At 36.5% G+C, this 21,675-nt stretch overlaps 1 protein-coding gene across 1 annotated transcript; it reads left to right on the plus strand.

The window, feature by feature from the left end:
• Positions 1–1,808: 1,808 nt before the first annotated feature.
• On the plus strand, positions 1,809–14,943 carry LOC139962660 (cysteine-rich venom protein latisemin-like). Its single transcript, XM_071962832.1, has 8 exons — positions 1,809–2,015; positions 9,719–9,961; positions 10,501–10,619; positions 11,122–11,210; positions 12,545–12,574; positions 12,981–13,073; positions 13,692–13,805; positions 14,196–14,943. Exons 1-8 carry the CDS (start codon positions 1,857–1,859, stop codon positions 14,222–14,224), a joined length of 876 nt encoding a protein of 291 aa, XP_071818933.1. The 5' UTR covers positions 1,809–1,856; the 3' UTR covers positions 14,225–14,943.
• The last annotated feature ends 6,732 nt before the right edge of the window (positions 14,944–21,675 follow it).

A 21,675-nucleotide genomic window follows, 5' to 3' on the forward strand; every position in this document is an offset into this window, starting at 1 on the left:
TCCAATATATACACGTATTAAATCATGCTGTTGTCTAGATCAAGTACGTTTGGCCTGGGTGTACGTCAATAGAGTCCAACTTTGCAATGTCTCACTATTGCACTGGCGAGGCTACAATGTGGATGAAAGCTATAAGACATGCCAGTAATTGTCTGATTTTATATACGCGTATATATTACAATTAATTTGCGTATATATTCGTATTAATACGAGGATATATTATGCGGTGTTTGTCCCATATGGCTTGTCATAGACGGAGCTAAATAAATACAGGCCATGAGGCAGTTATTGTTACGACCACGAATGTAGGTGAAGCCCGCAAGGGCTTATTTATGACATCATCATGTTGGATAGTTTTCAATTCAACATTTTAACCCAAATCCAAAACTAAAAATGAATATCATGCATGTGTTACACCGGTGAAACCGTCGCTGTTTAGTTTTGCATATTCATTACTAAACTCACATCTAGGTGTGGTCTAGCTCTTATAATGAGAATCGTTTGCTGTCAAAATGTTACCGTTTTTACGCCGTTTACGTTAGTTTAAACAACCATAACTGTCATTTCCAGTCATTAAATGACATGTTTCATCCATGAACAATACATCAAAACATAGCATCAGAAACAGTATCTGATGTTTATCTTTTCGTTTTTCGGTACTCACGTACACACTTAAAGACTTTAAAGACTGAAAAGAATTTCTTGTACTAAATTAAACATCTACAAACGTCCCAGTCTTGAAAAGAACTCTTCCATTCAGGGGAAGGGGGAATCCCATCTCTATCGTTAGACTGGAGGACATTCAGTTGGGAATTTTCCCCACATTCGGAAAAGTATTTACTAACACAACTTGCGTTTAGACCTAACTATTATCAACATTTATATTATTTATATTCTAAAATAACTGTGTCTCAGAATGTACCAATTGACGTCTCAACTTTGACATTTTACTGACTCGGACCTTCAGCTCCAATCCCCCCATACGGAATGTGCATTCAACTACCCCAAAGCCACAGCCCTCCTTTTTCATCCACCTACATCCCGTCTATAAACTTCATATGCCTCTACCAAAATCAGTCGGGGGAATCTGAAGTTTCAACCTGCACCTTTGAAATCCTGTATAGGTCACTGACAGTCACAAATCAGGTCTACTAATACATAAGTATCGTTCTAAAACACAACCAAGAGCAGTATTATACCTAAACACACACACACACACACATATATATATATATATATATATATATATATATATATATATATATATATATATATATATAGATATATATATATATATACAGATATATACATAAATATATAGATATATTGATATATATACACACACACATATATATATATATATACACACACACACATATATATATATATATACACACACACACACATATATATGTATGTATATATATATATATATATATATATATATATATATATATGTTGTCTGATGATCGCTCAACGCGTGAAACTCTGAGTAACAACTACTAGTGTTCCACTAGTCTCAACTAGTCTCAACATATATTCGCTCTGTCCAACGGACATAGAGCACTCTGCGCCAAGATAGACGCCAACCAATATATATATATATATATATATATATATATATATATATATATATATATATATATATATATATATATATATATATATATATAATTATATATATTATATGGATGTGCTCCTGTGTGTGGGTGTATTTGTGTGTGTTTGTATATACATTTCAAGTATGTTGCCAGTGTCGTCATAGCAACAACAATAACATTTGTATTATAAATAGACCAGATTTAATGATTGATGCTTTCATTTCTAATTTGACGTCCTGAACAACAACTTCCAAGATGGCGAGTAAAGTTCTAGTTCTACTTGCAGCAGCCGTAGCTTTGAACACAAGGGGTACAAGTGCAGCATACTCCTCTGAAGAGGCGGAACAGATCGTTATAGCGCATAATAGAGGCCGATCCGCTGTATCACCGACAGCAGCTAACATGCTTGAATTGGTAAGTTAAATCCGCTCTTGGTTCAAAATAATTTAAGTTAATTTTCGAATCTCTGTTATATCATAAGCTTCATTTTTATAAACATCTTGAGATTCAGTCTCAAGTTCAGCTTAATCATCGTTCGTCAGACAGAGGTACAGAGATACTCATTGAACTCTCTGTGTGAAACTAATCAATAACCGAACAGGCTAGATTTTAGCTCACTTTATTTCAGTTTAAGAAATAAGTCAGGGTTATGGAAACATTGGTTGATTCTAACGTAGACGAACACTGTATTCTTATATCATACATTCTTCTGTCGACAAACTGCATGTTCGGACAAGCTCAAGACAGTCGCATTCATTTTGGCACCCATGTCAGGTCCCAAGGCCCACAGATTGGAGTAACGAAGGAGAGCTACAGCGATCTACGAGGGATGCTCTATCGTGTCCCATTCCACCCCACCCCCACTCCTCCCCCAAAACCCGTTCTAAACAGTTTCATAAGTACCACGATATGAGAGTTTTTACATTAGACAAAGATAAATCGTTTTTTAATTCTCAAAAATATAAATATTCGATTGAATACTCTGAGAGTTACCTCACCACTGTAATCAACGTTGATCATTTGAAGCAAAACCCGAGACATGTGAGGTGTGTGACGTATTCAAGGCTGTAGCTGGCCCGATAGATTAGGTCATCAAATTTAGTGACACAATTAAAATTCCCTTCAATATTTTGACAGGAATCTGTAAAGTTTGAAAACAAGAACCGAGAAACACTTTCTGCCAGCTAGATACGAAAAGCGATCATGAGTTAAGGCTAACATGCTTCTTCAACGCTAGTAAGCAACATTTACTACACGCTTTATATCTGGCCGTTCTAGGGCCCCTGGAAGAAGCGCCGGAAGATAAATATAAAAATATCAAGGAAGCAACAAACTAGGATATGAGCACAATATTGTAAGCTGCAGAGTTATAACATCCATAAACAAATTCGCATTTCTTTTCGAGTTTTCCCTGTTCGAAGAACCAACAGTGACGTTATATAACACGTTTTATATACTATATTACGAGCAGCAGAGGAAAACTCCATGCTTCTTTAGAATAGTTGATCAATATACACTAATTACAAAACATAGCTTTCAAAGCATATCACAAATATGCATTAAAATATGATATGTTATCGTTCAAATTAAGATGCATACTGACAGTATAAGAGACGACATCTTTCACGCAATATGGTAGCATTCCTTCAATCCCCTTCCAAATATTATAACATGCACGTGATTCGATAAGATTGGACAATACAATGTTATTAGTTAACATTATTGAGAAGGAGTTTTCGGAGTTATTCTTGAAATACAATGACATATATCGCAGGCGAATATGTAGGGACCGGGAACAGAGGTGCAGGAGTATATTCTACCTTATCAGCTATAGGGATGCAGTATAAACGGCAAAGCTGGATGGTTCCTGTGCGATAGCAAACATAGTACCAGGCAATAGAATGATCAATTTTCTTTTGAGTTTCATAGCCTATACACCTCATATAATCCGTCAACTTTTTTTCTCAAATTCGGAATGGAAATATCACATTTCTTTATACCAATATTTAGATAAATTATTCGTAAATTTGAAATAAAATAGTCGGAATTGTTCGAGAATGCAAATAAAAAAGTCAAAATTTTCAAATAAACTGGTCAAGATTCTTAGATGAAAATCTCAATTTCCGTTATCAAGTCCAAATTGTAAGAAAATTCGAAATTATGGTATAAGAAATCGAATTTCACGGAACAAGTCGAAATCTCGGAACAAAATGTCCAAATTTGAGGAAAATAGTTATAGGTTTCACCCTAAGGTAAACAAGTTGTTGTGATTTTGAGATACAAACTCAACTTGTACTTCAAAATTTCAACTTTTTATATCCATAACGGTTGAAGAAAAATATTCCAAATTTTCAAATCACAGATAAAATAGTTAAAATTCTGAGATAAAAAGTCTAAATTTCGAAATGATGACATATGTTGTCGACATTTCGAGAAATAGGTACTCTTCAAAACAATCATCGTCACTTCGAACATGTCTGTTTAATTACTCAATAACTGCAGCGTTTTAAGGAACGTTCACACGCCACTACAGGGTCAACTGAGACATTTAAGTTTTGCGGTGTTTTAGAGTATTGTCGAAGCGTAATTAGCATATTTTCGAAACCACAACGGTTACACCGTTACATGTTATTCAGTTACAGTTATTAGGTTGAAACAGAACCGCCGTTGCGTCTAGGCATTTAATGGTGATCGAAACTCTAATTGACGGCAACTGTAAGCAGGTAATAGCTTGAGTATTCAAGGTCCGATTATGACTGACTATTGCAAAGTTCGATGAAACGATTAAACGTTGTAGAAGTTTCTTAGCCGTCCACAGCCAATAAAATCATCAGATTTTTTATAAATATTTTTAGCAAGAAAATGTTCGCGACTTGTTTTTGAACCCTGTGTAGGTAGATGGATTGTACTCAATAATTATTCTTTGACTTTGATGTTTATGTTAGTGCTGGAACAATGGCATTTTTGGTTTCTGTATTCTAAAGCATCTTAATTTTACAAATGTAATTACATGTATATACGCTGGACGCAAAAGTTTGTTTAGACTAGTTTCGTCCTGGCTGAAGCGTTTCATCGACTAAAACAAGTTGAATCGCTGACTTGCATAAAATGCAAAAAAAAAATTCTGAAGTGATAGCTTCCCCACCCCCCCCCTCCCCATGAGCACATTTTTTTGTATTTCTTATGATATTGCTAGTAATTTCAAAATAGAAAATGCTTAGATGCAACTAACAAGGCCTGGGAAGTGCCATTTCCAGTGATCTGGCAGGCATTTTCGGCCAACATTTTATTGTACGCTTCGCGCCAACCTATGGTGGCGCTACGCTTAGTTAGTTTGCCCCTCCCTTGGCAAATTCCTCGCTACGTGCCTGCATCACGTGCCAGTGATACTATATTACAAATCCTTTAGGAGTAATTCTACTTTCTGACTTGTATTGTCACCGAGACGACGCTAAATGAAGCTAACCACGTAGGCGGAAGTTTTATACCCTTTAAGTTCGCACACGTGGAGTGACTGAACCACGGTGAAAACTATAAAGAAACAATATCAAAACTAACATTAATATACAAACATAGGGCGAAAAACGTGAATTTACATAAATCAATCATAACATTACAGAACAAGATTTCTCCATATAAACAATGCACGAAAGGAAGAAACATAACAAATACAAATTTGATAAATTTTAACACACTAAAATCAGACAGTTAAAACGACAAAAATTACAGCCTTAAGAATAATAACGCTCAACTTGCAATCGTCGCCGGGCAAAACTACCAGCACAACAAACAGCGACAAACAGGGGCTAACAGCGGGTTTCCAGGATTCTACGGCTTCTTTCTGGAGAATGTACAAAATACCAACAAAAAAGTAATAACCTCTGGGAAATACATACTCTTCAAAGACAATCATTTAACTCAAGATACCCTTACAATGAATTAGCAAAACTAAAAATATACTAAAAGGCCATAAAGATAACAGGCACAAGTACATAACGAAAGCATATTAAATGCAAATCCCCAAAATGTGACGATAAACAAGTGGTTACCCCTCAAAGCATATATAAAAGATACAGGATACTTACATATACATAGGTTCCCTGCAACCAGAGCATATGTAGCGACACCACTCCACATAGTTCTCACATAGTACATACATATACAAAAAAAGAGAGGTTGGTATAAAAGGCCACGCCCTAAGCACCATTATTCATAATTAATATACACACAGTTATATGCAATTGGTATTTCTGTATATCGTTTCACGTAGAGACGGACTTTTACTAAAGACAAACCCGAGCGCTAGCAGTTTAAATGGGGGGGGGGGGGGGCTATTGTACTAGCAGACAATGCACGGGTGCGAATGAGCATGACTTCCAAATGAACCTATTGTTCCGCGAGATTCTCGATAACATTTCAAGCATAAATAACTCCCCCTTCCCCTTTCCATCCCCTCTCCTTTCCTTGCCTTTAACATCAGAGTGGTCGCACATCGTCCCGGGAAATCGATGACTTAAGAAAATAAAATATTTGTGACATTAAAAGTCCTTTTCTTTGTGTAATATTTTCTTTATGTATATTCAGCTCACCCTGTAAGTCTACTAAAACCTCTTTTCTCGTAGACAAATTATAAACCACTTGTATCCCATATGATAATTCACGAGTCTGAAGTATCATACATTTATCGTTGTTTGTTGATACCAGCCTTATTATCTATGAAGCAAAGGGAGAATACTTTTGTCCATTGAAGAAAGTCCACGCGCTATTTTCGTAAGCCAAATCACTGTAACAACTTTTCAAATACAGAAAAGGTCAATGACGCTATACAAAGCATTATTAAACCAAAAAACAAATCACAAATTTGAAACAATGACATTTCTCCATGTCAGATGTTAATCAACCAAAGATGGGAAGGAGACGGATCTGACAGTTTTCTTACGTAAAACATTTCATTCACATTCTTCAGGGATGAATCCACAGGTGCAGAAACGAGACAGTATGTTCCTGCCCCTACATTTTTCAACCAGGGATGCACTCCACGTGAATTTAAATTAGTTATATCATGTTACACTCGCGGCTGTTAAGTTCAATAAAAGTTAACACGCTAGTTCAGCGGCAAAGGTATTGTAACAGATGAAAGAAGTAGACTATTGTTTCTTTCTTGCCATGTCTTCTTCTTCTTCTTCTTCTTTTGTTGGCATAATTTACTTAAATATATAGATTTTACGGACGCTGATCAATGGCAGCCTTCAACATATAAACATGCCGTCTGAGTTTCTTACTTTTAAGACTTTTGTAGATTACTTTTAATTCATTAAATTATACATAATATGTATATACATATATATACATATATATATATATTTCTATATATATATATATTATATATATATATATATATATATATATATATATATATATATATAAATAAATATAAAGCGGGAGGCCAGGGTTCGAATCCCAGCGAAGGCTGGAAGTTTTTTCACCGGTATGGATTTTCCAACTCATTACGATTTCAATTACATATATTCTTTGGCTTTGTCGTTTACCTCCATTACCAATAGTCTGTTTAAAGTATCTCTTTCGGAATGTTTAGGAATCACAAATAATTTCGAGTTGTTTAGCATTATGTTTGATCTCTAGAGCAAGGCAAAATACGTCACCAAAACAGAACTAGTATTGTTCGATACAGGTGACAAGCGCCTACAGTGGAATTATGACCTTCCTTACCCGGTTTCGAACCTCTGGACATACAATCAGCGTCCATAGCCACTAGTGGTTAGGGTGTCCGCATATAAAGCGGGAGGCCCGGGTGCGAATATTTTTTTCCCAAACTGAACTGACACTGACATTATTTCCTCGATTCTGATTGGCTCTAAGCGAGCCAATAGGTTTCCGTACGTACAGGTTATAAGGCTTTATACAACTAGTTAACAAGTCAAAAGACACAGACATATATCGTCAAATGCCTTGTGTACACTCACTGGCATGCACACACTCGCTCACCGTCTTCATAGCCACTCCATATCCGACTAGGCCTATCATGATTCATTGACTGAATACATTTTGAATTTATGATTATAAAACTATCGTAAAAGTATCGCAACTCCGAATGTACACAAACACCTCGTACATATGTACATCGGGTACATGTATACAGTTAAAAATGCACTGTGTGTTATTGTGTTATATACTATACACAGTACGCTTTCTAGTCACTTCGCCCAACAACCATTTCGCCCAACTGCCATTTCGCCCAACCAGCCTGGTCATTTCGCCCAACCAGCCTGGTCATTTCGCCCAACCAGCATGGTCATTTCGCCCAACCATCATAGTCATTTCGCCCAACCAGCATGGTCATTTCGCCCAACCGTGTTGGTCATTTCGCCCAACCTTATTTTTACTAATATTCAGTCAGAATAATATTACTTTTTCTATTCCACTAGTTCAATTTGATTTATTTTGGGTTAGGTTACTTCGTAATAGGTAAATAAAAAAGTGAGGTCCGCTCGATATCGATCGGAGTCTGAGCAGTTATTTCGGGTATAATGGGAGGATTACACTACTTTAGGCGTTTACGCATACAATGGGAGTTATATTATTATACAAACACAGGGGAATCGGTCTTCATTAAAACCTATCAAACCGAACCCCTAAAACACTGATCCATCCTACTGACTAACAATTCCCGAACGTTTCCTTATTAAATTGAAAAAAAATATATAAAACCCGTCCGTAATATTGAATTACTATATTTAATCAATGTAACCACTTTATCAATGTAACCACATATGTAATCACATATGTAATCAATTTAACCACGACTTCAAGTTTCCTTAATACTCGGTTCGTATCCCGTAACGTTAACAATTCCCGAACGTTTACTATATCAAACCTATCAAACCTAACCCCTAAAACACTGATCCATCCTCAAGATTCCTTAATATTCGGTTCTAATCCTGTAACGTTAAAAATTCCCGAACGTTTCCTTACTAAAGTTATACAAAGTAAAGGACTTCAGGTTTCCTTAATATTCCTTAATATTCGAACGTTTACTATCAAACCTAACCCCTAACACACTGATCAATCCTCAAGTTTCCTTAATATTCGGTTCGTATCCTGTAACGTTAACAATTCCCGAACGTTTCCTTTTGAAATATCATATTTAATCAAGGTTGGGCGAAATGACCAGGCTGGTTGGGCGAAATGACCAGGCTGGTTGGGCGAAATGGTAAGGTTGGGCGAAATGGTAAGGTTGGGCGAAATGGCAGTTGGGCGAAATGGTTGTTGGGCGGAGTGTCCTGCTTCCCACAGTACAACCAGGGAGTTGCTCCTTGTACAACAGGCTACATTACATGTGTTGTGTAGAGCGGAGTCAAGCGAGTAAACAAACGATCGAGGACTGCCTATAATGGGCGCAGTAGTTGTAAATAGTTGCTTCATTGTGTTAAGAGCACTATATACTTTCGTTCATATATACCTACAAAAGTTCTGGAAAGTTGCTAATGTGAATATCTTGAATTTGTTCGTGTTGATCATACTGGTATCGACAGAGTATGAAGGGATCAATGTTGAATACTAAAGTATATCACGTGCTCGCTGAGAGCCAATCAGAATCGAGGAAATAATTTCAGTGTCAGTTCAGTTTTGGAAAAAAAAAAATATATATATATATGTATATATATATATATATATACATATACATATATGTATATGTATATATACATATATGTGTGTGTGTGTAGATGTAGATATATATATATATATATATACATATATATATATATACATATATATATATATATAGTCAACTTCAAAAACAGGATGTTTATTTTTTTCTATTTTGATTTATCATTACTATTTATGTTTGCTGTATTTATACATAAATGTATTAATAATGTAATATATCGGTATCTCTCGCCTATTCTGACTATGCCTCTAACGGGGAACAGGAACTTATTGTAGTTTTTAGTATGATATGCAAGTATATATCAATATCATTCCCAGATCTTTCTCATCCACCTCTACAACCATTTTTTTAAGTTTCATGTTTAGTGCACTATCGTTCAAGTTCCCGTCAAATGCCTTTCATGTATTATATTTATGTTTCAATACAGGTGTGGGATGCGGATTTAGCTTTGTCGGCGCAACAATGGGCCGATAGATGCCAAAATGAACATCCGGTAGCTAGAAACAGAGATTACACAAACATCGGTCAGAATCTGTTTATTAAGGCAGATTCCTCCGCAGTCGATCCGCCGTCTCCCGTTATGACACCGGTGAGGTCATGGAATAGTCAAGCGAAAGACTACACATACATCAATAACTCGTGTGCTGAAAACTGTGCAGAGTACAAGCAGGTAAATAATTTCAAATTGCATACCCATCTTTAACCTAAGTGGAACAACTTGCTGAACAAGGATTGGTAGGTACAACAATAAGAGGTGGGAGGGTGGTCATTGGAGTTAGAGGGAAAGATGGCGCAGGGGGGGGGGGTTGCTTGCGATTTCCATTGATCAAACAAAAATATGATTGATACATTGACTGCTCCTACTTATTGAATAAAGATGATTTGAATTGCAGTATACAGCAATATGTACCGAACATGTTAATGTAGTATTGTTTCCCTTGTTCATTCGTTATTCGTTTTTATGCATAATTTTAGTCCCTCTTAATGTTACTGGATTAACTATTGTCACATGTTGTCAGACGTAATCACAAGTTTCAGGTATCTTATATTTTATTTACATCTCTCGATATGGTCTTTCACCCAATTCAACACAACACACAGCTTGATCAGTTCCCGCTCATCTACACATCTTATTGAGTAAAACGTGTCAAATAACCATGCATGTTTTAGTTGTATATAACGGGTTTTCCACTATGGTGACAATTTCAGGTCATATGGGCAGAAACAGAGAAAGTCGGATGTGGTGTCAAGTATTGCGAAGTAGCTTCAACTAGAAGCGGAACAGCCTACCAAAATGCCTGGATTGTAGTGTGCAATTACTCTCCAAGGTAACAGACATCAAGGCCCTTCAAGAATAATAAAAATATGGTCTATTGTTCACTTGGTGCATAGTGACGGTAGTCTAGTGTCCTCCAATGAAATTGTTAGCTGATGTTGTTAGTGTTAAGAGGTATGAGTCTTATTAAAGTAAAAGAAACACAATTAGATATGTTTCTATATCTATCGAGGTTCTCAATACGTTCACCTTCATGCTATATTTAATGTCCTACATTCTCCTTTAAGGCCAACTGGACCATGGTGTCTGCCTCATAGTATAGACACAGAATAGTTAATGTTGAATCCATTATTTTGTAAGTTGAGTCTACACCGTTCCTCTGTCAATATATGTTAATTTCATAACTTCAGCTACAACAGAGCAACAACGATTTGCATGACATTCTAGGGAATCCATGACTGTTATTTTGAAATAATTTCTTAAGCTCCTTGGAAAATGTTAATTCTTTGATTTTCCATTGCTCGTTAATTTCCTTTATTATGTATTATTTTCAGAGCTGACGTCATTGGTGCGAAGCCGTACATCGCCGGAGTTCCGTGTTCAAACTGCCCTTCTGGAATGTTGTGCAGGAACAACGTTTGCTGTAAGCCCATAACATCTTTTTGGTTTTATAAGAAAAGTAATGAATATTTGGCGAAATTCTATTACTTTGATACTTCATGCATGTGTAGATATATTGTTCTCTCGTTTCCGCATGGTGAGGAGGGAGAAACTAACGACGAGGATTGCATAGCATAAGAAATTAATTTTGAAAGACGCACTCGTTAGTCAATAAAATATCTCTTGAAAGCAGAATTGTGATGATTTAATATAATTTCTACTTCAGCCGTTATATGTTATCCTTTAGTTTAAGAAGTTGCTTCGGTTGGCCATGTAACCATTTACTTGCAGGATCGCAACTATTAGACCGCAAATTACAGTGCTTGCTAACTGACATGTAGGTGAGATGCCAATGTGACATGCTTGGAACCTAGTTTCATTTTGGTCTCGATTTCAAGACAATTTGAACTTGACAGGTTAAGTCTACGAGCAAGAAACGTCTTTCAACAACTGTTATAACTGATAGTGGAAGGGCGCCACCGTACTGAACATTGTATTGTTCCACCAACTTAGATATTGATTGTACTTTTCATGGCCTATAGAGCATAGTTGTGACTTGACATGTCTCAGACCATCCATAAAGGCTGATGAATTGGACTGTCTTTGGCACAAGTTAACAACCATGACGACTAAGATATGAACTATATAAAGTAAACGTTTGGCAGACAATTTCCTAACCCATGTGCCAGCCCTCGTTGCGGAATCTTCCTGTTTCAGCAGCGAATTCCTAAAATAGATTAAATCATCATCAGTCCTCGTGATTTTACACAATCAGTATTTATACCATCCTCTTTACATCCATGCAACAACAATTCTGATGATAATTGCAAACATACCAAGTAAGTCACTTCATGAGGTCCATTTGGGGACTTTTTTCTGGATAACGATGGTTCAGAAGCTTATTCAGGCGGGTGAAGTCTATACTCATATTACTGAATGGCACCCGTATAGAACAGGTGCCACTGTCAAATAAAACGAACTCTTTCAAGATTCGAAGGAAAAGTACAATGCACAGTTCATATGAGTTACTATCAGTGCCTAATTATCTTGATTGGTTTCATGTTTGCTTGAACAAATGTTCAACCTCAGCAATCATTTCAGCTATCGGATTCAGTAAAGACTAAAGAAACGCTCACTTCTGTCTTAGCGGATCGTTTTTTATAACACTGATGACATTGAAGTCCTTATCGTAAGAAACATAATGCATTTAAAGGTAGTCTCGTAACAAATAATCATTCTGTTTCGTACATTAAAACCGCATTAAACAATTTTGGTTCCATGATTAAACTGCCTTTTCTGTAACTTTGTCGTAAACAGATAACAGTCCCCAAGAAGAGGCTGACAGTGGTAACTATCTTATTTAACGTCTTTACATATAACAACTGTTCGTCTATGTAGATTTATTAGCAAAATTCATGTCATTTAACCGAAAGTAAACACTTAAATGAAGAGTTTGATAACACATGGTCAGTATGATATCACAAAATGTGGAGCTTGGCACGTTTGGCTCCATATACATATTATTGAAAGAAACTAGTATCATGAATATATAAACTTACCCAGTAATAACAATAGGCAAGGATAAATTGACACTTGCCTCCCGCCCCTTCGCGGCAACCACTACCCTAACGCACATACCCCCACATCAGTCTATATATTATTACCTTTCAGAAACAACTGTTACTCGATATCGTAAACACAGGAAATTGGTTACTAACTACTTTCCTTATGAAGAAATCCATTTCTTTTTCAGACTCCTGTCAAATTGAATGCCACAATTGTGGAACTAAAACTTCCCAGTGCACTTGTAATTGCCAAAATGGATATTTTGGTACATTCTGCGAGAGTAAGTTTGCTATAATTGTTGGTATAGTAGTTTTCTAACATTTTCTGGCCTCACGACAATTTGTCATTTGACTGTCGTAGGTACATACTGTCTGAAGTTGGTAGTTTGGTTTTCGTGCCCAGGTTCTTTCCTGAGCGACTTTTCCTTAAAAAAAAAGTACTGTCTGAAGTGATGGAAGTGGTGTTATCAATGTGCATGTATCATACTGTCTGAAGTCATGGAAGTGTTGTTATTAATGTGCATGTATCATACTGTCTGAAGTCATGGAAGTGTCGTTAGTAATGTGCATGTATATCAAACTGTCTGAGGTCATGGAAGTGTCATTTATGAGCATGTATCATATATACTCTCTGAAGTCATGGAAGTGTCGTTAGTAATGTGCATGTATCATACTGTCTGAGGTCGTGGAAGTGGTGGTATCAATGTGCATGTATCATACAGTCGTAATTCTTGGAAGTGTTGTTAGTAATGTACATGTATCATACTGTCTGAAGTCATGGAAGTATTGTTAGTAATGTGCATGTAGTTGTAATACACAGAACGTTTACTTCAAAACATGTCATTAAAGTTTGTTAACGATTTTAAACCAAGATCTTATGGATATACACTACTATACAGATTACTGCGAGGATACAGACGCTAAATGCGGCGATGACAATGGATGGCCTGAGAGCCAGTGCGGACTCGACCCTAATGTTAAAGATAAATGTCCCACGATGTGTGGTGTTTGCGGTTAGTAAAAACGTATATATTCACACATATTCACACACATATATATATATATATATATATATATATATATATATATATATATATATATATATATATATATATATATATAGTATTGTGCTCGATACAGGTGACAAACGCCAACAGTGGAATTACGACCTTCCTTACCGGTTTAGAACCTTTGGACATACAATCAGCGTCCATATATATATATATATATATATATGGACGCTATATATATATATATATATATATATATATATATATATATATATATATATATATATATATATATATATATATATAGATATATAGATATATATATTATTTTTAAGTTGCGCTTTGACAAAGCATCATTTTGACAAGATTTAAGTATTTCTATTTTCTTTGCAGAGCCAGCACCGCGTATTGCCGACTGTTAGTTGTGTTCATTTTAATATTGTGACGCATAGCAGCGTGGAACACAAGCCCGGTAGTAACCAGACAGTAGCATCAATATAGCATTCAGCAATATCTTCTTTTTTCTTGGTGCGTGGGACAGTTCATTAATACAACATTTTGTAAGTTATTTCATTTGTTTGAAACTGGTTGCCTATTCGGTATTTTATCACCACTGAAAGTGGTCAGTGCATTCTCGGTAATTCCATAATTCCACTGTGGCGAAAGCGTTAGTTCAGTACATTGTTAATCATTTAAAACTAATCTATTATCGTAAAACATTGATGTGAGAACCAAAACTTGGCTTTGTTCTCATTGCTGTAACTGAAAGAATAACAAACGTATGAGGTAATTTACCATCTAACTCAAGATATTACTATACACACGCATGTAACAACCAGTTTTCCGAATCGAGTTGGCAGCTAATAAATTATTTAGCATTCCGTGACATGACAACTAATTTACATAAATTTTATGTAACATCGGTTACACGCTAATGTAAGAAATTTTCTTTTTCATTTTCTTTCTTCAGTTTCTTTTTCATTTTTATTTTCAGAAGTTGCCTAATTGTCAAAAATAACATTAGTAATCGGTTGTGGTACTCATTCTAATTGAAAACTTTCTATTTCCTTAGTACAAAGTTGGTTTTAGCTGTTGGTTTTTAACGGGTAAGTTTACATTAAAATAAATACTGTAAGACGGGCTTAACTGTGTCCTCCTCTTTATTTGTCTCTAACTCTTCTTGATTTGGAAACTTAGTATTTTCATCAATACAATCACTGACTCAATATTTGAGGCGATTGTGGTCGTTGTATGACAGTGTGAATTGTTGAACGTAACCATGCCAAAGTAAGCTGATTCACCCCATTTCAAATCGAAATGGAAAATACATCCATAATCTTCACTATTCTTCTTCTTTGTAGCTGCTGTTTTGTATTCATGTATATTTCGTATTTTTTTCTGACCAAACCTGTTTCTTCTTAATGCTGAACTGAGGCATAAACTGCATACTAATGTATAAAGTGCTCGGGAATTGAAACAAGGGACGCATCTGGTGCTTTGGACAAAACTATAGCAATTCTCGCGACCAAGAAAAATTCTGCGACTTCGTTTCCCTAGGATCCGTCGCTCTTCCGAGCCGATGAAGCGGTAGCCCAATCCCCACACCCCCTCCCCTGTGGTCATTGCTAATATTACATAACCACTTTTCCCATCGTCACAACTTAACTGCCGCCCAAATAAGTATGTAGTATGTCATATAAAGCATTCATTCATTAAAGAATGTTGACGTCAGCTGGTATATAGTATAATCACTTGTAAACAATGCCATCCCCAGTTCAGAGCTACATACAAAATGTAGACTAAGATCAGTCTGTTATCCTCTTCGGTGAATTTTAATGATATAAATGATTCCACGTAACAGTGCGCAATATACTATTTGTTAACGGTAAAATGATAGCTAACGCTATGAAACCTGCAATGTACTTTGTGTTGTGTGTGAAGAGTGAACACAGTATCATAACATATGGTTCCACGTATATGTATAGGCCTAAATGGATTGAACTATTTCGTTGGCGGCGTTCCTGAAATATACCAGAATGAGAAAGAAGCTTTCATATTTCCGGTTAGTGGCATACTCAGAAAACAGAAAACTGTTTATATAGTTGTATTCACCATAATTTATCAATAAAATAAACATAGCGTACCTGAAAGAAAACCATGATAATCTGTTGCTTTAATTGCTTTAAACCAACATAAAATAGATATAGGCTATGTTGTCTTGAAATTGGGTATCCAATTTTCTTTCTGCAAATTGAAATGCTTGTTCAGTTACGACCCAACATCAAATACGGCATTTTAGATTCCGTATAGTCAAACAGGAAGAATTGTGTGTAAACAGGTATCATTGATCGTTAACAAAATGGCTAAATACAAAACATTTTTGTCAAAACAATACAGAAATTGGTATACATTACAACACGATTTATCAAGACCCGACTAAGCCAGGTGTTGTCTCAAAATGAAAAAATATATAATACTGATAATCGAGGTTTAGAACATGTTTTAGTCTGCTTTTGTACTGCAGGGCTGTATAACATGTTTACAATGGGTATGCAGAGTAAATTAAGATATTGACCCGTTCTCTATGTTCATTCGTGATGTTGTACCAATTGGGAATGTGACTTCGCGGTGTTGCTGTACGAAACGAAAGCAACAATTGCAGTCGAAATTCTTCAAAATGATAAGGTCGAGGACTTGTTCTTCTTCCATTGCTAGGAATTGAAGCTAAAAACTGTACAATCGCGAGGAAGATACAGGAAAATCATGATTACGATGAAATAACACGAACAGAAATTGTCACACACATTGTGAACCATGTTCAACTCGGTCATTTCCAGCGGGGGAAACTGCAAACTAACTCCACAGAAGAAGCTTGAATACATGATACACAGTTTCGGGATGTTATTTACGTTATCCATGCTCTAATACGGACACTTACAGCTGTTTCAGAACGCATGAAATTGAAAGTGTCACAGATAGGTGTACACAATGGCGGCGATTAACTACGTCATAGAAAATGTTCATATTCAATGGTACGTCACCAAAGAACGCCCATTTCTACTGAATACGCATTTACCCCGGAGACGATTGACACCACACTTTAATGCACTGCCAATTATATATTTTGACACCTTTCTACATTATTGCTATGGCGATTTAGGGCTTGTTGCAAGTGCAATGGTCATAGGGTTACTACAAATCACTGAGGAAGAGCGGTGTGGTGGGGGTGGGAGGAGGTGAGATGGTTATGGGGATGAGATGTTACACAAAACTGAAAGACAGTACATTTTCCTACCAAAGGAGGGTGGGTCAATTGTTCCATGGTATTGTAAGGTTTGTTTCTAAAGAAAATGTTCATCTAGCATTCCAGTAGCCTTTATAAAGACCAGATAATTGTTTCCAAGTAATATTTCACTTGGAATACACTTTTTATTCAAACTGTTGCAAGAAAATATATATGTGAATGTGTATGAAAATATGATTTATAGAAAGGATATGTAGGAATGTGCTTGTTATAATATTGCACAATGTATTACGGCTGAAAGCAAGATAATGGCTAAATGCATGAAACATGATGGTAAGCAGCAAATGCTTGGAGAGATACCGAAAAATAGTTTAAAAAGATATCGTAACAACTGCAAAGAAATAAATGAAATGAAAGAAGAATATATCTTACATAAATTGGTCAGAAAGATGGCCGCATGGAATAAAGATAGTAAATTAATATAAGCTTTTATTAAATGTACAGAAGAGCTTGAAGGCATATTCAAGCAGATAGAAAGTGCTATTTAATAGGCATCAAGAAAATTGGTGATGTGTGCAAAGTTTCAATGAAACAGAAATACTTACATAAAATACACTTAAGCAGTACCGTGAATATGTCAAGGCCTTGAAATATCTTCACATGTACAATGAAAGTAACCTACTTCAAAAGAAGTGTAGACTAAGAAAAAGAATACCACAACAGCAGGTAGTCTTTGAAAGGATAAGATATCGTCTTAAGGCAAAGAGGGAGATTTATGATGTGCGTCACGGACGCTCAGCAAATAAAGTGGAGACAAAGTAAAAGACACATGTACACATACACTCTAAGCTTATTCTTTTGGACAGTTTTCTCACTTAAGATGCATTGTACAGTAATAGAGAGATTTCATTGTATACAGCAAGACCCTTCCTAAATTTAAAAAAAAAACTTTTGTAATAAAGCCATACACAATGCTACTAACTCGGTAAATGCATGCATGGTATGATTGAAAAGTTAATATGATGCTCTTTGTCAAATATAACCCCAATAAATTTATTTAAACCTGAGTATTGTTATTTGATGATACTATTAAGAAAGCAAGACTATGAATGTATTAATTTACTGAAAGCTTTCTAGTGCCAGAGAAGCCAACCCGCTCCTCTCTCTCCCCATCCGATGCTTTCCTCTTGTGACAGAGAACCTAAGCCCCTCCTCTCCCCATTCAATGCTTCCTCTAACCGCATAGCTTTCTAATGACAGAGAATTGCACCCCCTCCTCTCCTCATCCCATGTTTTTCTTTCTAGTGACAGAGAATCCAACCCCCTCCTCGTCCCATCCCATGCTATCCTCTAGTGACAGAGAACCCATCCCCTCCTCTCCCCATCCAATGCTTTCCTCTTGTGACAGAGAACCTAAGCCCCTCCTCTCCCCATACAATGCTCCCTCTAACCATATAGCTTTCTAATGACAGAGAATTGAACCCCCTCCTCTCCTCATCCCCTGCTTTTCTTTCTAGTGACAGAGAATCCAACCCCCTCCTCTTCCCATCCCATGCTATCCTCTAGTGACAGAGAACCCATCCCCTCCTCTCCCCATCCAATGCTTTCCTCTAGTGACATAAAACCCAACCCCACTCCTCTCCCCCATCGCATGCTTTCCTCTTTTGACAGAGAACTGAACCACCTCCTCTCCCCATCCCATGCTTTCCTCTAACCATATAGCTTTCTAGTCACAGAGAACCCACACCTCGCCTCCCCATCCCATCCTTTCTTTTCTCGTGACAGAGAACCCAATCCCCTCATCTCCCCACCACATGCTTTCCTCTATTGAAAGAGAACCCAACTCTCTCCTCTCCCCATCCCATGCTTTCCTCTAGTGACAGAGAACCCAATCCCTCCTCTCCCCATCCAATGCTTTCCTTTCAAGTGACAGAGAACCCAGTCCCCTCCTCTTCCATCACATGCTTTCCTCTAACCATATAACATTCCCACTTTTTCCAATTATTATCCCACACTGTCCTCAGAAAAATAAAGAAATAAAAAAACATGATGGAAAAAGGTACACGTACGAGTACTCAGCAGAATTTACCGAGTCCCAAACCTTGTATGAAATCCATGCTTCAAATGAATACAGTACCATACCATGTATTGTATGGAATGACTACCAGCATGTAACAATCAATACTCACAGCCACAGCAAATATTAAGTTCCCTCTAGCCTGAAATAAACAAAAATAACACAGCAAACATTAAATGCACACTACCTAGTCAGGACCTAACACAACACGCCACTAACTATAGACTAGTTAGGTTACTGTAGTACAAATTACCGATTGTGTACACTCGTTCACTAAGGGTGTAACTGTCATCAAACTCGAAGCTGTGAAAGGCCTAAATATTACAACCACGAACCCCTAATTCGCATCTTTCATCAGCTCAGAGCCATAGTTAAATATCTGCCTCTTTTTTCCGTAATAATATAACTTGTCCTATAGTGAAATAGGCTAAGATAGAAAAGGCCTTGTTGGTTGTACAGTACTCATGTTATCAGGTCTAACGTTACACCAATTGTTACTGTTCGTGTCAAAATTTAGGTAGATTTTAAATTCATTTTTTGAACAGTTGCTGTGTGTAATCATTAGTGAGACTTACACAAAATACGTCTTAATTTATTCTTAGTTGGTAGGAGCAGAAAAATGAAATATGGTCTAATACGGAAACCTTCCAGTTCCGAAATATTTACTTCTTTAATGCTCACCACACCATCTTGCTTTCACTGTATTGCTTGCTCAAAGGTGAATGATGAGACGAGCCTCATCGAAAACTTCCGAACAATGTCAGATATGATTTCAGGCAAAACTGCATCCATAATTGGACACTCTGAGCAGCATAATGAGCGTGCTACAGACAGTTTCCAGCAATTCTGCAGGGAATTGCTCGGTTTATTTTTGCGCCATGTCGTGTTTTGACACTTACGGTTTGCACTTCAAGCGTAATCAGGTAATATTGTCCAGCCTATAGTTTATAGTTTATGGTCCCCTTGCTTCTAAGAAACCATGTTTCTTAAGAAATTTCTCTTTTATTTTGACATAAGGTCCTGTCACGGTCTTGGGCATCACCTTTAATAACAATCATGATATTATTTTTCGCATTAATTATCCCCCCAAAGTTATCACGTCTAAAAGATATATTAAACCTAAGGTCCGCTCGCTACCTTACCCCTATAGGAAAGGTTACAATCTTCAAATCTTTAGGTATTTCTCAGTTTGTCTTCTTGTTCCAGATCCTCCCTGATCTCCCTGCTCCCTTCATCAAAGAGTTAGAGAACTTATTTTGCCACTCCTGTTTGGGGTGGTCAACCAGATAAAATTAAGCGTAATTTGCTCATTGCCCCTACTAGTTTATGTGGCCCAAGGGCCACCCATATTCATTCTTTTATACGTAGCTTGAAATGTGTGTGGGTAAGACGGTATACTGAAGCGTTACATGCTGATTGGAACCTTTTTTGTTACCTCTATTTGAATAAATATGGCAAAGGGCAAGGATCTACTATTTTGATGTCATTATGCTTGTAAGGATATTGTTATCCCTAATTCATTCCTTAATGATGTCTGCTCTACTTGGGCTTATTATAAATTTAGACCTGCAGAAAATAATTATCATTCCGAAAATATTTGGCAAAACTCCAGTATAAAGGTAAATAATAAGACAGTGTTTTACAGCCTTATGTATAACAAGGGTGTTATAACCATCAATGATCTATAAGATGACGAATAAAGACCTTTAAGCTTTGTTAACTTTAAACGTATTCATTCTATTGAAGATTTCCCTTTCACCTTATTTCATGGCCTTATTTCTGCTATCCCCAGTCACTGGAAGGATAACTGGACCCCACTGTTTCTCATGTTTCGCATACCACCCCTTTTGACAAGATTCACTGTGCTCCTTTCCTCCTGACTATTTACAATAGTTAACTCCTTTATTTCTCCCCTACTTGTATGAATAAATGGACCCGCTGCGATGATTTTGATTTAAGTGAAATATTTTTCTCATTTCTTTCTCTCCTTAAGAGAGTCCAAGGTTCAGTGTTTCCAGTATCGTGTTATCTATCGGATCATTGGCACTAAGAACCTTCTTCACCGTATGCAAATTAAGCATCATACTCTATGCAATTTTTGTAACAGATGTGAAGAGACTGTTGGTCATCTGTTCTGGGTTTGTGAGATAACCTCCAGCTTTATTCTGGATATAGAGCAAAATATTTCAGGGGAAAAGTTTGTCTTTTCAAAGCAGGATCTCTTTTTTGGTTATAAGTTTATTCAACGGCACCCATATAATTCCTTAATCTTGCATATGAAGTAATATCTTCAGTGAAAGGTTGATCTCTGGGCCTCCTAGTTTACATGAGTTTCTGTACAAGTTTAAGTTCCTCCTGCAAGTCGAAATGAACATCGCTAGCGGTGATAGCACTAAGCATTTTTCTTTCAATGGCTAATGTTTAATTACTTTGCTCCTCTTATTCCATTCAATTATGTTCATTACATTAATATACAGATTATATGTATTGGGTTGAAGTAAGAAAAAAAGACTACTATGTTTGTCATATATGTTTGTATTATTATGCTACAT

The sequence above is a fragment of the Apostichopus japonicus genome, chromosome 3 (assembly GCF_037975245.1).
Source record: "Apostichopus japonicus isolate 1M-3 chromosome 3, ASM3797524v1, whole genome shotgun sequence".
Lineage (NCBI taxonomy): Eukaryota > Metazoa > Echinodermata > Holothuroidea > Aspidochirotida > Stichopodidae > Apostichopus > Apostichopus japonicus.